This window comes from Dicentrarchus labrax, unplaced genomic scaffold (genome assembly GCF_905237075.1).
Source record: "Dicentrarchus labrax unplaced genomic scaffold, dlabrax2021, whole genome shotgun sequence".
NCBI classification, from domain to species: Eukaryota; Metazoa; Chordata; class Actinopteri; family Moronidae; genus Dicentrarchus; species Dicentrarchus labrax.
Genome location: NW_026136710.1, coordinates 6740734 through 6758126, shown reverse-complemented (window position 1 = coordinate 6758126; position 17393 = coordinate 6740734). Strand labels below are relative to the sequence as shown.

The 17393-nt window shown below is 41.7% G+C and overlaps 1 protein-coding gene across 1 annotated transcript in view; it reads right to left on the bottom strand.

The window, feature by feature from the left end:
- Positions 1-17393, bottom strand: part of LOC127370503 (collagen alpha-1(XXVII) chain A-like) — a 72346-nt gene that overhangs the window by 38804 nt on the left and 16149 nt on the right. Inside the window, exons 4-7 of the mRNA XM_051412624.1 lie at positions 16196-16249; positions 9783-9836; positions 7447-7500; positions 7246-7299 (exon numbers count right to left, since the gene is read on the bottom strand). Of these exons, the coding sequence (XP_051268584.1) occupies positions 7246-7299; positions 7447-7500; positions 9783-9836; positions 16196-16249 (216 nt within the window). The remainder of the gene's footprint in view (positions 1-7245; positions 7300-7446; positions 7501-9782; positions 9837-16195; positions 16250-17393) is intronic.

Sequence of the window (17393 nt, the reverse complement as noted above, 5' to 3'; positions counted from 1 at the left end):
AAATAATGGACAAGTGAAAGAAAACACACAAATTCTGAAAAAATTCACAGACGAGGAAAAACCTAACAAGCATAAGTTCTTCCTCTGTGTGAGAATGACAAGTGGTGTTTTGTGCAAAGTAAAATATGCATGTTAACAATAACAGCACCGACAGACAAGTTCAGTGCCATATGCAAGGAATCAATCTGCCCTCCTGTCAAGGGATCAGACTTTCCGCTGGCTGTGTTCACTGAGAAATGGTGCTGCGGAGGCTGTGCCAGGATCATGGCATGTTGAGGATATAAATGCCTTCCTGTTTGAGTCAGATAGCAGGTCCCTCCCTCTGCCTGCAGAGCAGACTACAACACAGCCTGACATAGTGATTTTCTACAGTTCTGCTGACTCCAGCATCACAGACCCCCAACAAAGAGCGGAGACAAACTAAATCAAAGGTGAAAAGACATGCCTTTCCAGACCACAGTTTGATAGAGTGAGAGAGCAACAGAGAAAGGAAAGGAAAGAGGGGAAAAAAGAAAATAAAAACAGAATAGCAAAGAAATGAAAGACTCCTGATGTCCCGTTTTCCTAAACCACAGCTCCAGAGTAGCAGGCCAAGACTCCCTAAGTTCCTGTAAACCATCCTTAAGTCCCGTCATCTGACTGCAGCAGGGGAAGAGGACACAGCATCCCTCTTCTTATTATGTTACATGATTACTCTCACTGGCCTACACCTCCATACCAGCACTTTAAACTGCCATCGTCAGCATTATACTCAACTGCGTCAACAATATTAAAGTTAAAATAAAATAAATATACTTGTACATGTTATGTATGTTTTTAGTTAACTTTTTCATTACAAACCTAACCATTAATTGTATCATCCAAGCTTTCTTTTGGAAAACTTCTCTCTCTTAGTATGACCTCACATCTGTTGCACATCATCAAAAGACCACTAGGAGGAGATGGCTGGAGCTGGGATGAAAACAGTTCCCATAATTCACATTAAATAAACAGAGATGTCACCAGGTGCTGACAGACCGCTCCAAGTACAAACGTGTGTGTTTTCCATATTTTTGTGAAAGCTCTGTTGGTAAGCAGTGTTGTGGAGAGAACAGGGATGGATGCACTTACACATGGTGCCTGTGTGTGACCGTTTGAATATTTCCATTTGTTTATTAACTATTAAAAGAAAGAAACACATGTACTTTGGTCCAGCACCTATTATTTATCGCTTTCAGATTGTATGGTATTTTGTACACTTACGATAACTATTCTATTCTATTCTATTAACTGTGTTGATGAATTTATGCCTGTCTGACTTGCCTACATGTGTCTGAATATGAATGTACATCTGTTGCCATTAGCCTGATTATCTATGTTAGGCTGAATTCTGTTTTTCCATCTATATGTGTGCACGTGTGCATGCAAGCAAAGACGGGCAGGGAAACACACACACATTAACACACAAAGATACATGTACACCGTCATCTTATTACATGGCTTACTTATAGTACAAACATGTGTAGAGGCTTATGTTCCCAAGCTGTGCTGTGAGGTCCACAAGCCACACACAGACACATACACATACACACACACACACACACACACACACACACACACACACACACACACACACACACACACACACACACACACACACACGCACACACACACAGACACACACACATACATGCTGTGGGTCCTGGGTATTAACCATAGCCTCCCAACCGCAGCTAGACCATCTCAGATCCTTATCTCACTCATTATATGCTTACTAATGAGAGCGGCCAGTCTCACTGGCCCTCCTGTGTTTACAATGCCACTTGCTTAACGAGCATGTGTGTTCAATCAGATAAACCCACCAGAATGCTTTTCATTTACAACAGCTCCCCGGTAGCACCATGTAAGCAACCCCCCCCCCTTTCCCACTAAGCCGAGTGCCCCTGGGAACTTTAAGCGCATTTTGGCAGAAATAAAATAAAAGACACATTGTGTCTGCCGATGACATGTCATTCCTCTGACTGGTTACCAACCTACTCTGTACACATTTAACTTTGTGGGTGTTCAAATGAGCACAGGCCCCATGTCTGTTAACGACTGTGCGCCACAAATGATGAATGTGTGTCTTCCACAGTCTGCCTCCACTGGACAGCGCCCTGGTAGCAGAAATGTACCACTCACCTCATTAATCTTTGCTTTCATCTTTCCACCTCTCTCCAAATTCCCTCTACAGCATGGTGCCAGATGATTGCTTAGGGCAATCGTCTGGCTCCATGCATGTGTTGCATGTACAGCAGAAGAAAAAAAAAACTCCACATGCATGTCTGGCGGGGATGGAGATAACAAACAACTGCATGAAGCTAACTGGACAATTTGGTTGAAATCTACCCGGCGGAAAAAAACATCCCTCATCTCATCCCTGTCTGAACCGCAATTTCAGCACTGTGCTTGCATGCAGTATTACTATTAAACTACTAGCATGGTGGAAGACGGAGCAATGATTTGTTGTTCTTCCTGTGAAACATGCAAAGAAAATGATGGTTGATTTGAATTCTCCCATAATTACAATGATGATGAGCATGTGGATTTGTTAGTTTGAACAGTGGGCAGGAGCTAAATGGAGAGAGTTTGGTTTGGAACAGGTCTTGGGGAGCTTTAGACAGATTAATGTCGTACAATAAACTGCCTTGCATAAATGAAGAAAATCTGTTTGATTAATACACTGTCTAGCCCCTGTAGAGGAATTACAGTATATCGTTCTACTTTGTATTCATAGGATGTTCTTGTAGGGAGAACTATGGTTTGGATTGGAAAGGAAAATTATCTGCATAATAGCAACTGGACTATGAGGATTATCGTTGGCGCTACAGTCCTCACATGTATATGTATGGCACATATGTGAAAAAATGCACATGTAGGCACATTATATAAACAAGGACCTAACATATTGTATCTCAAGGCAGTAATATTTTCCTAGAATAGAGCAAGTCAGAAACTGACTCTACACGTGAGTGTTTATGGATTAGCTGACTCTTGTAGCCTTCATATCTGCCTGCAATTCTGCCATTATAAATTTTTTTTCAGACAGTCCTCTTCTAAAAAGCACGACTACATGACGATCAACACAGATATGTTCAAGTTGACTGATTTATTTAACTTACACTCTATGCTGATGACATGGTAATGTTTCACCCACAGTAGTTCAGCACCAATATCTGCAAGGAAACTACAGCCAAAACAGCGCTGAAACAATACCAATGTTATGCCGATAAAAAAGATATGTCAGCATCATGCTATACCATGCAATACTGTATGCTTCCATCTCGCAAAGTTGTTCAATACAAGAAGAACAGCATTTTGTTATGCACACTGTCCTGTTTGGAAGTATGGTTCTGGGTCTCTTCAATAACCAGAGCTACACTGCAAGCAAGCAGATAAAGAAAACTTTGAAGCTTTAAAGGAATAGTCAATAGTTAATATGCATATTTGCTTTATTGCCAAGAGTTAGATGAAAAGATTCAAAAACCACTCTTAAGCATGTTTGTTAAATATGGAGCCCCAAACAGGAGGGGATTAGTTTAGCATAAAGACTGTGAGGAAGTGGAAACAGCAAGCCTGGTTCTCTTCAAAGTTGACAAATGCACCTACCAGCACCCCAAAAGCTAACATGTTATATTTCATTTGTATAACCCCTACACAAACAGAAATGTAAAAATGTAAATTTTTGGTTTTACCTGCTATTTCTTGGAGAACAACCAGCCAGGTGCAGGGACCTCTTTATGGTAATGCTGATTGTAACTCTGTACTTAAAGGATCTTATCTAATTCTTGGCAAGAAAGCGAACAAGCATGTTTTCCAAAGCTGTTCTTTTGCACTAAAACATCTACCAAAAATACAGACATAAGGTTAGATAACCATTGATAATTGTGACCCCGCAAAAACTCTGAGACAAAGTAATATATTAACAAATACAAACACAAACTCAGACCTGCAGCATTTCTTTTTAAAGATATGAAAGTAAAGTAGATTACTGGAAACTTTAAGAATGTGCATTTAAAACCCTGCAACTGATAGCTAAGTTGCAATGCTACTGTACATTATGGCTTGGCCTTAAGGGAGAAAAAGAAGCCAGATGTAGAAAAGGCTGACAAAAGAAGAGACAGATCAACCAGCATTGGGAATAGATATAGAAGAAAGCACGATGGAGGCCGTAAGGTGAGACGTGTGGTTTGTAATGCGGCCTTGTAGTTGAGGTTTGGCCCTGTGTGTGTCCCCTCTCCCTGACCCTGCCTACCATACTGAAAAGCCATTCAGAGTCTGCTTGGTAGAACAAATGTTGTACAGAGCGGAACATGCTTGGCTTGTCTGACGGTGTAAAATCACACTCTCCCATCACGCGTTCAAAGCACCACTGCTTTCTCCATTAAAGTTTCCCATGGAAAACCAGCAGCCAAATTCTTGAATTCCCGGCTGAAGTGTCAAGCTAAGGCTGATAAAGAGCCTGTATGTATGTGTGTGTGTATTTGGGTGTGTGTGAGAGAGACAGAGAAGGTAGAAAGGAAAAATTCAGAGGAGAACAGAGGAAAGGCTGCCGTTGTCCCGTTTTCCTAAACCACAGCTTTAGTGTAACGAGCCAAGCAAGCGAGACAGAGCAAGTCAAACAGCTAGAGAGGTATGAAGAGGAAGAAACAGCACATGGGTGCTTCAGGGTGGCCCACCACTGCGTTGTAATTGCAATGAAAGTCATCATTGCTTTTTAATATTGTATTGACCTTGCTGCAGGCCTTAGTGTCTCAGTGGAGAGACCTGCATCAGGACAGGACACGCCTGGGTATTTCCACCTGAGCTGACTGAAAACGAACAGAAGAAAACAAAGAGCCTGTTTCTAGACAGCTTGAGCTACCACAGAACAGTTTGAACATTGACTCACATCTCTGTCATAGCAGTGCAATGTGTAGGCATGTAGAATCAACGGTGTGAAGCACAGCTGAGACCTGTGAGAGGTTATTGTACTCTGTAAAGCGCAGGACGAAAAGGGGTTAATTATCCACTCTGTGTTTGTGTACGGAAACGAAGCTGACTCCTTGTGGTTAATTTAATGGGTTTCCTCTACAGTCATCATGTCTGTGGTTCATTGACCAATACCTGAGGCATGAGATGTGATGATGCCAGAGTGTGTGTTGATGAAGTTGCCGTGGCAACAACTTCCCAGACGTGAGGATGTCATTCTGATAAACTTGTAAGCAGCTATAACGTACCCTTGGGCTTCATTTACTGAGCATCTGCACTGCTCATCTCAGTGTAGACAGGTATGGAGTGTAGGTATGTGTTCTCACTTTCTGCCAGGTGATCTTATTTTTATGCTAAACAACAATTTGCGGCTAATCACTGAGCAGTATAAGAGGTCAATCAGCTGCCTGTCTTGGACACTGTACACTCTCACCTGCAGCTGCTGATTCACATGTCACTGTCTAACTTTCTGAGAGGCCGTCAAATACCTGCCAAGACTCATTTAGTGTGAATGTTTTCCGCCAGCTTTACATTTTCCATCCTGACTGAGTTTGTGTGAAAGAGAGAGAGACAGAGACATACAACTTGGACACAGAGACGCACACAGAGAAAAGCGGACTCCTAACAAAAGCCATATGCTTGAGCTTGAGGCAGCCATCCAACTAGAGTCCGACACTCAGTTACGAAGCACTGTAGCTCTGGGAAGACAGTGAATACATGCAGAGGCACCATGCATATAGTCCACCTGCTATATTCAATTACTCAACCAATTCTTCTACTTTGTTTGAGATAAGTGCATGGCTCAATTCTATCCAGTACATAAAGTGACTGAAAGCAGTTTATGAGATTTTCTTCTGCCACAATGAGCCATGTGTTTACATCTGATTGTTTAAGAAAAGGTGAACTGATTAGGTCTATTCTACTTCAGACCTCAGGACCCACTAGGCACCAGGAAAGTTGTAGTGATCACATCTTATATTGCAGTCCAGATTCCAGAACCTGTCAAATTAACTTCCTTCATTGGCGCCATCTGTCATGTCCAATTTATTGGAATCTGCATGTTATTAAACACTATTATCTTATACTTTTAGCTAACTATTAACCCATTATTTGATACATAACACTAGCTGCTATTTATGCTTTAGTTTAAGCTAACTATTTTAACCATTTATCTATTATGTTTAGCTTTATTTCCAACATCATGTGCATTACTTTTTTGCAAGTTTTTAATTCTTAGCTTAGCTTAGCGAACTATCAACCCTTTATTGGCTATATTTAATGCTAGCTTTTTTTAAATGTATGAATGCTCTCAGCTAATTTATCCATTACTTTCAGCTAACTATTTAAACGGCTCCTACTATTTCAACTATAAAAACATTAATTTGTTTACTTTTCTACTTTGTTTACTATTACTTCTCTGCTAGATTGCTAATTAAATAGTTAGTACGCTTGCAGTTGATTGATAGAGCTATGAATTTTTCTGCCAACTACAGAATTTAGTACCCCTTTGGGTACAGATACCCCTGGTTGGGAATCACTGCTGTAATGTATCTAATTGATGTCTGTTTTATGCACATCAGCATGCTGGAATATATATATACACAATTGTGTGCATAGACACATACACAAGTCAAGCATTTTTTCCCTTGGACATACTCTTGGTCTAAGCTTGTTCCACTCTTGTACAGCAGAAGCTCTGTCCCACTTTTTCTTCCCTACAGTACAATCATGAATCACTCAAGTTGCGACTGAAGTAACATCTAGGACACTGGCAATTTTGTGTTTGAGTGCATGATCCCATCCCATTCCCTGATGACAAAAGCCTTCCCCTTCATCCCTCATGACATCCTTCCTGCCAACATTAAGACCCCTCTGTGCTGGATCCAGCAAACACAGATGGAAGAAAGAAGCACAAAAACACACATACACACACACACACACACACACACACACACACACACACACACACACACACACACACACACACACAAAACACAAACATCACAACAGACACAATACAAAAAACAATGGTTATGAAATGCTGATAATGACTCATGCAAGCTTTCTTTCCTGGGCTGTCACAAACCTTTCAAGGGTCTTACTATTCAAAGTTTGCACATGTAAGCACTATGCTTTCTCACAACATCAATTGGTACACTTATGGTCAGCTTTAATAACTGAATTTCATTTAATTGGAAGGAGTTTGGTGCAAAGACATTCAGAGGCTTTTGGGGGCCCTTCGCTGTTCAGTCTTACCTTCCGACCTTCTTGGCCAGTCAGTCCAACCGGGCCAATAATCCCTGAGTCTCCCTAGAACACAAACGAGAATGTCAAAAGGCAGTTATTCAACAATGACTGGTTGTACAAATAGCAATCATAAATGTGCTCAGACCTTGCCAAACAGGACGTTATTACAAATTAATGTAGCGTGTAAGAGGAAAAGGAGGGACACAATACCTTCTCTCCTTTAGGTGCTGGCCCAGGTGAGATGCCAGGATCTCCTTTTTTCCCCTGATAAAAAGAAACACAAAGGAGGACTTTGTATGGGTAAAATGGCCCAGCTGCACTTCCATGATTCCAATCTCTGAAAGTATCTGACGAACAATCGTATTAACAAAATAATTTCACTGACCAACACCTTTCATTTGAGCTGGGGAAAAGGTTAAAGCCACAGTACATAAGTGTGCCTCTCTAAATCCCATACTAGATACAAAATGTGAAATTCACATAGAAAAATTGGCACAGATGCTTTTCTTATAGCTGCAAAGCATTATGTGCCCCTCCAGTCACACACACCAAGCTTCATTGTCAGCAGGTAACAATAATGAGGTTTCAGCACATCAAAGCTATGGATCGGAAATTATGCTGAGCGCTGACTCCTTCTCTCCCCATGGACCCCTGCTATTTACAACTTTGTTTCATTTATTAACGATGAAAGAGCAAAGACTGCAGTGAACCCCAAGACATCAAACACTTCAGACTCATTCCCTCAACACACCTGCCAGGTAGAAGAAGCCTGCTCTGCACCACCTACAGTTTACTGAAGTGTTCATTCACTGAAGCAAGGTTTCCGTGTCTACATGTGTCTGTTGTTTGACTAGAATTAGGGACTTTTATATGGTTATATGATATACATTTTAAAGGCATAGTTCAACCGTTGGGGAAATATTAAAGAAATTCACTTACTAGCGTTGGTGCAGTTACTTCCTATTGACTTTAGGATGTCACTGCCCCCAGGCAAGAAATAGTCAAGCACATTACCCCAGAGAAAAATAAAAGTTTTTTATATGCATTAAACAAATACAATCTAATGTATTAATTAGTGAGCTTTACATATCTGATACATAAATATTGTTACTTTTGGGCAGTGCTATGCTAAGCTAAGCTAAGCTACTGCTACTGTAGCTTTAGATTTACCATACAGCATGAGGCTGGTATCAATCTCCTTGTTTAATTCTCGTCAAGAAAGCCAATAAGCCAAAAAATTTCAAGCTATTCCTTTAATCAGCAGGCCATTGGATGCCCTTAGCAATGATCATTTACCAAAAGTGGGTCTACATGGGGCTTGTTGGTCAAAAAGCAGTGGCTGGGTCCACCGATAATCTTTGTCTTCACACTTATTGTCAGAATTAGACTATTGAGAACAATTATGATGGTGGTTAATATATATAGTTAATTAGTTTGCTTAACATACAAGATACACTGAAGAAGATACACTTTTTGTCTCAACAAATAAGTGTATTTTCCAAAATATCAAACTATTCCTTTACTTAATTAAGAGATAAGCAGATGAGGGTGAGAATTAGGTAGATAATGTTGGGAAGACGACTGTAAAAAGTGAAGAATGCAACCAGGAATAATATAAATTACATCAAGGAGACAAGGACAAACACAGTCCATTTGGGTGACCTGAGGAGGTCACAGCTCTGGTGATGGGGGTGGGCAAGGCGACCACATGCAGCTGCAACTGTGCCGTATTTATGCAAGGCATTTTTATAATGCACTTTCAATACAGGTAGTGGTCCTCACTATATACTCTGAGCACACAGTGCCAGAGGTCAAGGGTGTTTGCTAAGGCATACATCAGTCCAGACAATCAGATGAGGGATGCAGAGAATTTGTCTTAGGGAGGGTCATCTCCTGTTCAAACTTTAAAATTAGACAGATTTATTTGAAGTTCTCACTTTCTAACTCGTAATGTTTTTCCCTGGAGCTCTGATAAATCACTTCTCCCTGGTGTCCAACTATCCTTCTCTCTTCTCTCTGCTCGAGTTGCAGTGTTAGCACATAGACTGACATTCATTTTACATGGAAACAGCATTTTAATACATAAACATTCACACATTAGAGCATATTTGGAGCTTAGATTGAGCAGAACTACAAGAATATGAAAAATGTTTAAATATAAACGAGACTCCTGAGATTCACCTCTGCAGCACTCATGTTAAAGTGATACAGCTCTTCAGTATTAAGTGCTTTGGTGTTTGGTTCAAACTGCCAGGTGTGGCTGCACTGCCGTGAACTTAGGTGGCCCTGATTCTTAAGCCATAAAGCTCCATTACCCTTGTTGCACTTTATGGTTTCCAGCTGATACAGAAAAACTGAAAATTTATCACATCCTCATCTTCATAGCATTGTCATTCACGTTAGAGGCAAGATAAATTTGTAGTGGAGGCAGGCATATAATCGTGTAATGGATTCATGTGGAAATATCAACATAGCTGCTGGGCTCTTGGCAAAAGAAGAAAAGCCTCACTTGTGATCGTGAGTTAGTCTAAGAGTGTGTAAGATACCTTGAGTCCGGGTGGACCAGGTCGGCCGGGGTTTCCATGGGGACCAGGGGCGCCCTGTGGAAAAGCCAGAAAGAGGAAAACATAATCAAACACTGATCGAGATCTCAATCAATCTTCATATTGGGATAGAGCTGATGTAGACTGTGGCTTTGCTACTGTGAATAAGACCAGAAAAGGAGGGGTGTCTGGGGGCAAAGTCTGTCTGGAGAACCTCAGCCTTCTTGCTACTTTAACCTATTTTCCTATACATCAGCTGTGTGTGTGAGAGAGTTGGGTGGTGAGGTATTTGGGGTTGGTGTTGGGGGTAGAAGCTTATGGAAAATGGGGCTCTGTGGAGCTGCTTCACCATATGGATGTGGTTTTCCTGCCCCCTGTTGCCTCACACTCCACAACCTCCCAACTCCACACACACACACACACACACACACACACACACACACACACACACACACACACACACACACACACACACACACACACACACACACACACACACACACACACACACACACACACACACACACCATTTGCCAAGCATCTTAATGAGTAATGCAGATCATCTCGTATCATAACATTTTGAATTCCTCCGCTGGTGTGTGTTTCTGTCCGCATTAGCTGTTGCTGAGGAAATGAACACAACTGTGTCTGAAAGCAAACAAAGTGAGATTTACAGTAGCAGCATATTGGTAATGTGAACCATTTCGCCCCATCCAGCAGCCCCCATGGGAAGGTTTAGCAGAAAACCATTGGAAGCCAGAGAATGAATCTACACCAATTTTCCTTTGGTATAAACAGCAGCCGCGAGACAGAAGCACAGGGGTTGTTGCTATATCTCCGGCATTCATCCACTCGTCTGTCTGTCTACCTTCTCTTCCTCTGAGTGACTTTTTCCTGTGGATCTCTGACCTCACTCCTGCTGCTCGCGTGGTGGTGGCACCCTTGGGCCCCTAACCTACCCCCGTAGTGGGTCAAGGGTCGAGCGAGTCAGAGAGGGCGGAAAAAGAGCCACAACTGCTTCATGAGTCGGGTCAGCAAGTTTCACTGAGGTGAGTCAAAACAAATCAGGAAACCATTATGTTAGCGATCTGGTCTGCAGCATCAAAAAACAACATTTAGCGACACCCAGACAGGCTGCTCTCCATAATCCCACAGAGCAGAAAAAAGTAATCTGGGGTTTGAGCTGGGTTATACAGCTCAACAAAAGCCCTTTGAGCAAAGTTCAAAAACAGACATACTGGGCTGGTGCAGACATGACAACATAAATGCCTTCTGCTGTAACTGCTCTTCCTGTCAACGGGCGCTTTGATGACCATCATGTCTGATTCACTTGAGACAGAACTTCTCATGAATGAACAGGACATTACTAAGCGTGTGTAAAGGTGTTCTCAAATCTCTGATGGGAAACACAGAACAAGCTGAATCACCAGGACTTAAAAATGTGGCTTAGATAAGATCTGGAAAAAATTATCTGTTTTTAACTTGTTATGCTTTACAAATGAGATATTTTCATTCCAAGGATTCTTAAGTTTAAAAGATCTTGCCTCTTTTCCTCCCACACTCTCTTCCCCTTTCATTTTCGGTTTCTATTCAGCCGGCGTTCCCTCGAGAGATGGTGTGTCCAGACAGTGTTAAGGGATGCTGTTGTGCCCTAAATAAACTTAAACAAACCAGACATGTTTGAATTACATGCTTCAAAATTAACCCTGTGGTTTACCACAGTTTGGGCAGTACACTAGTAGGCACAGGCTGGCACCAACATTTGGTACAGTGCTCTTGCTTCCATGTCGTGTCCCCTTCTCGCACAACAGGTGTCTAATTAGAGAAGACCAGGGTGGGGCACGCATAAGCTGAGGGCTATCAAATGAAAAACCACCAACCTCTGAACAGCGATGCAGGGCGTTACTGTGGTTCCTGTGGTAATAATCCTGCTAGCTCTGCACAACTCATTTTAAGTTTAGAGAAAATGGTTCAAATCTAAACAAATGATAGCTCCTAATGTTTCATATTATGGTAAAATGCGTGCTGTCTGCTCTGAGGTATTTAAATAAACGTCCTTGAATCTACAAAATTCAATATCAACACCATATGTGCAACTTAAAGCCAAACATATTGTATATGTACTTGTGGATCTTAAATCTGGATGCATGACATCACTTCCAAGGTTACATTCCCACACTGAATATTTTAGACGAGCCGTTTTAATTGGCTATGCTGTAAACATAGTCGGACTTTCAACACAAGCTTGTAAAAGACAGTTTAAATGTATATACAGTCACCATATTAAAGATAAAAGAGATTCTGTATGATGCCGTGCCAAATGAGAGCCGAAGGGGCAATGCCTGATAAACTAACATTAGATGAAGAGCATGTGAAACTGCCGGACGTCTTCATAATTAAAGATCACAGCCAGCACACACACAGTAGAAACCTTGCCTCTAAGGATTCAGGAGAATATTTCACTGTTCGTTAAAGTCGCAGTAGCATGCTTACCATTGCTGAGTGAAAAGAGCAGAATTTGCAGACCAGTGCCACATAGAGTAAAACTCCATAATAACAGAAGCAGAAAGGTGAATGAATTAAGCTGCGCTGGTAAAACGCCAATCATATAAATCTTTTTGCTTGAAAAGCCAAAGTTTTTAGAGCTAAATACATCATGCAGTGACCAAAGTATATGAAAAAGGAAATAGAAAGTAATCCAAAGAATTATTTAGGCATTTACAACAATAACAGTAATAGCTCATAATGGCCATGACAAGTTTGAAAATTACGATGGAAACCTAGAACTTTTTTGCCAAACATCTAAAACTGGGTATTAAAAAATGTATAAAAGTGGCCAAAAGGGGATCGCAAAAATAACGAATTAAAGCATGGTCTGTGCTTTTACTGTCCTGGAGCTTATTACAGTAATGTTCCAGAGAAGAGATCCATATACACAATTTACACAGGGGATTATACAGACCCTTACAAAGCTGATCTGTCGCCTGGTGTTACCAAAACAGCCCAACACACTACCCTAAGCAGAGCTCAACACCTTTGCTCATTTGAGAGTTCTTTTATAGTCACAATTTTCCAGGTTTCTATATGAAATGTCCATCTGGGATGTGAGTTAACTTCGCGTACAGGTGAAGCAAGGTGGGGCGAATTTCGTTTAGTGGCAGAGGAGTGGTTTCGGAGGAGAAGCATGAGGAAAGATGGGCGACAGAGATTTTTTTCCCCCCTCAGACAAAGACCCTTTTGACCCAGCAGACTCCAGACAAATACATGCAGCCAGTCTTCAGAGAGATACATGCCTGTGTACCCGCGATGCATCCACCACATGTTTCCTCTCACACCCTTCTACCACCGTCGTCATTATACATCTACAAACAGACTCGAAAGAGCTCACCCTGACTATTCACGGACACCTAGCGAAGGCTTCTGTAATGCAGCAGCGGTTGCCATAGCAATGGCGTCTCACACTCACATGTGTAGGGTCAGAGGTCAAGGTTCATGGGTGGTGCTTGGTGGGCTCAATGGTGCTCTGTGTGTCATCATACAGACTTCCAGTAATCCACGGCTACGGAAGGTCATGCAAAAAAACTGCGAACCGCTCTCTCAGCAGCAAAAGCCTGTCACTGGAATTTCGTTTTTCACATAAAGAGATGAGGCTTATGATCAAATCACGCTATTCCACCTGTGAGCCTGCAGCCTATAAGCAACCTGCAATGGAAATTCAGATTCGGAGTTAATTATTCCAGTGATCAACAAGTGAAGTTCTTTCCCCAAATTGAAACCACACTCTTATCTAGCCAAGAGGGGGGAAACATGTGTTTCTGAGTGCATGTTTTCGAGTGTGTAAGTGTGTGTATATGTGTCTCAGTGTTTGCACACACACATGGCAGCAGCAATTAAACTTGATAAATGCTTTTGTTTACAGGAAAGCTCCATAATCTGTCTCACTCTTTATATAGGCAGGCCATAAACACAGCCACATATGTCTGCGCTACACGGCGTGGGATTAACGCTGTAGCGTGTATACACTCACACAGACACTGGCAGCGTGTTTGCGAGTGACCCCCTTTAAAGTGGCATCAAAACCAAAGGCCTTTACAAGTGCTTTTTTATTGAAGCAGCTTGTTTTCATTGTTTGCGCTTTGCAAACCAACCACTTCCACTGACAATGCCACTGGCAGTTCAACAGCTGGTTTGCTGTGGTTGACAAAGGCCACGTCTAAGCCATCAGGATGTAAATCAGTATGAGGTGATCGGTCGATACATACCGCTGACGAATGAGGTTTGAAACAGGCATAGGGGCTTTATCAAGGACAAGTTTGAGTCAAAACCCATCCACGGTCCGACTTTAGCTGGAGGAACTGTGTAGCATATTTGTAACAGGTTCTTTTCTGTTAATATGTAAGAGAATTTGATTAATTACTTGCTAGTCTTGAAAAGAAAAAGACCCTCAAGTTAAATATGGAGCCTATATTGAGAAAAGCTGCTACTTGGTCATACAAAAATAGTTCCACTCAGAATCGTATTTATATTATTCTTGGCTGTGCACGTTGCTCTGTGCTTAGAAATGTAATGGCCAAGGCTAAGCCCAAAGTTTGATTCCAGGTAGGTTTGATTTGAATCATAAGAAATTGGCCTAAGTGGGGCTGATGTTGTGGAACTGCTACTAAGGACGGGATGGGAGGTGCTGCTGGGGCCTAAATAGCTTTAATTAGAGCCAGACAAAGACCTCCTTATACATCTATAGCTGTGGGGGATCACAGAGACTTTAGCCTAAGAGTCTCTCAGTCACAGACAGACACAAACACTAAGTAATAATTAAAAAAACACACATAAGACACAAGCACATGCATCCAAATATATCTGCATGCACACATGAACATCAATCACTGACTGTATACTTGATGCATTTGGATGATTCTGTTGTCTGGACTGGGTAGTGTTTGTCCATTAATTAAACATTTAAAACAAGGAGACAGAGGGTTCTGTAGTCTGTAATATATTTAAAAATCTAGACTAACAGTCTACAGCCATGCTAGAACTGTACTTGTGTTGAGCTATATGCTATATGTGCACAATGATAAAACTAACATAGTGATATTTAGTAGGTATAATGTTCACCATGTTTGGTATGTTACTTAGTTAGCCAAATGGTGCTATAGTGTATATATCTGTACACACTTGTACATAAGTGTAGCTGAGGCTGATGGGAAAGTCATTACTTTTACAGGCTAATCAAAATTCTGACCGAATGATGGCTCTAAGAGATCACAAAAGTTAGTACAATTCCTCCTGAGGGGAGCATGAATATGCATACCACATTTCATGGCATTAGTTGTTAGGACATTTCACTCAAAACCATAAATGTCAACCTGCTGGTGGCGCTAAAGGTACAAAGTGGGATCACCAAAGTTAGTGCAAGTCATCCTCTGGGGACCATGAATGTCTGAATAGAATTTTAGGACAATGCATCCATAAAATTGTTTAGATATTTTAGTTTTGACCAAAATGATGGACCGACTAACTGACCTGGAGCCAACTTGAAAGCGTGGCTACAAAACATGTCTGTATCTATACATCAGAGAGAAAAAGAGGAAGTAAAAGACAATTCCTCAAACAAGACCCACGGATGAGACTATATCTATTTAACTGCCTTGGAGAAAGAGGCCTTTCATTAGTCCAGAATGGGACTCCAATGAAGTGTCAGTGCAGCCTGCTGCAACAGCTCAGTGTGGAGAAGAAAGTCCAGTGGAGCCATGTGTTCTCTCTCTGTTTACAGTGCTTTTATTAGGCATCCTGTGGCACAGGCAGCCTTTTGAAAGGCCGTCTTTATAGGAGCTTTCCTGTTTATGCTTAGGGGTGGGAGGTCAGCACTCGCAGCCCTGTGCTGAATATGGTCAATCTGCCTGCATAGGAAAACTTTGTGTGCGAGTCTGTGTGTGTGTGTGTGAGTGTGTGAGTGTGTGTGTGTGTGTGTGTGTGTGTGTGTGTGTGTGTGTGTGTGTGTGTGTGTGTGTGTCAGCTGGGTGATGGGGAGGGATTGGATTCTGGCTTGGCAGGTTATTATTGTAACTGCAGAAAATGGTCCAGAACACACAGATGCAGTCCTCTCTGTCCTTGTCTGTCCTTGTTTGTCTGTCTGTCTTATTGATTCACCTAACTGCCGAGAGGGTTATTTACTGTCTGTTTCTGTTGGAGCTTTCAGTCAACATGTACGTCAGCAGCAGTAGCAAAAACACAAACAAACACACACACACACACGGAGTTGCCACAATAAATCTAAATAAAGACACGCTTATTAACACGATTCCAGAAAAAACAAATCCTGGGGTCATACACCATATAAAATCATTTCTAGGAGGTTACAAATGGAAGTATTTTTTATGTGACAGGAGATGTTTGAGAACGACCAAACCACTTACCCGAGGACCCCTCTTGCCTGGCAGGCCTGGCTTCCCTGGAGGTCCTAGCAGCCCCTGGAGGGAGAGACAATTCAATCAGTGTTGCATATTGACATATACGATACAGATGATCTTATTCAATACCTAAACAATCTTCTATCAAAACCTTCAAGTCATTAAGACTGTTTTGCGTGTTTCCTTGACAGGCTGCACAGTGGCTGCATAGTAAAAAAGTGACACCTTTTCCTTCTGAAGTAATTCCATCTCAAGGTGATGAGAGTTCAGTCTTATCCATCAGGAAGTTCTGACGGATTCCTGTGTGGCAGGAAACACTAGAAATAACAGGTCATTTCCTGCACCAGTCAATGCCCCTGTGTGACTTTATCAGCCTTGTGCTCATTCGTTTTCTTTTAATCAGAAAAGAGGAAAAGGAGAAGTGAGGAAAAACACAGGGCCTGCGGTTGCCGTCGAGTTACACATAAGGCTCTGGATGCTGATGTGAACGTGAGTGCATTTTTAAAATGCCTGCTTCACTGTAAATGCATTACCGTATTTTTACAATGTTGTTAAATTCGATGCCTGAGATAACTTAGACATGAACATCTAGTAAAAAAGCGGCAGCATCTAAAATATAGCACAGTTAGTGTAGTGTGAAGGTTGTACCCTTCCTGTAGTTTCCTCATCTCAGTTTTCACAGGTCTATGAACTTTAAGAGACAGAGTACAACTTTCAACTTCAAAACAACAACTAAAGATTATAATTGGCCCCCCACCAACTCTTCCAGGACGACCTCCATGGTTGAGACCACCCCCACTGTTACAGGTGGTACACTCTATGGTGGCCTAAGGACTTGTCAACATCGACACACACTCCTGTCCATCTTTACACTTCCACCCCCTGCTTTGGCCCTCCTTCCTTACACTTGTTTGTTTGTTTATTCCTACTGTCATCTCCTCTTTGCACCTGTCTTTCTTTCACATATTTCTTTCTTTCTAAGAGCTTGTTGCCTGCTGTCAGGCCACGGATGTATGTCCCGCATCAATAAGCTTTTCCAATCACCACATTTCAAACACAGAGTGATGGCAAATGCTGTTTTCAGTTATGAGATTAGACTCACTGACTGTGCCTATGAGGAAGTTAGGGAATGATTTGTACCACCTGACAACTGCATCTGAATTATTAATTGAGAGATGTGCTGTGATCTGTGAAAACAGTTGTT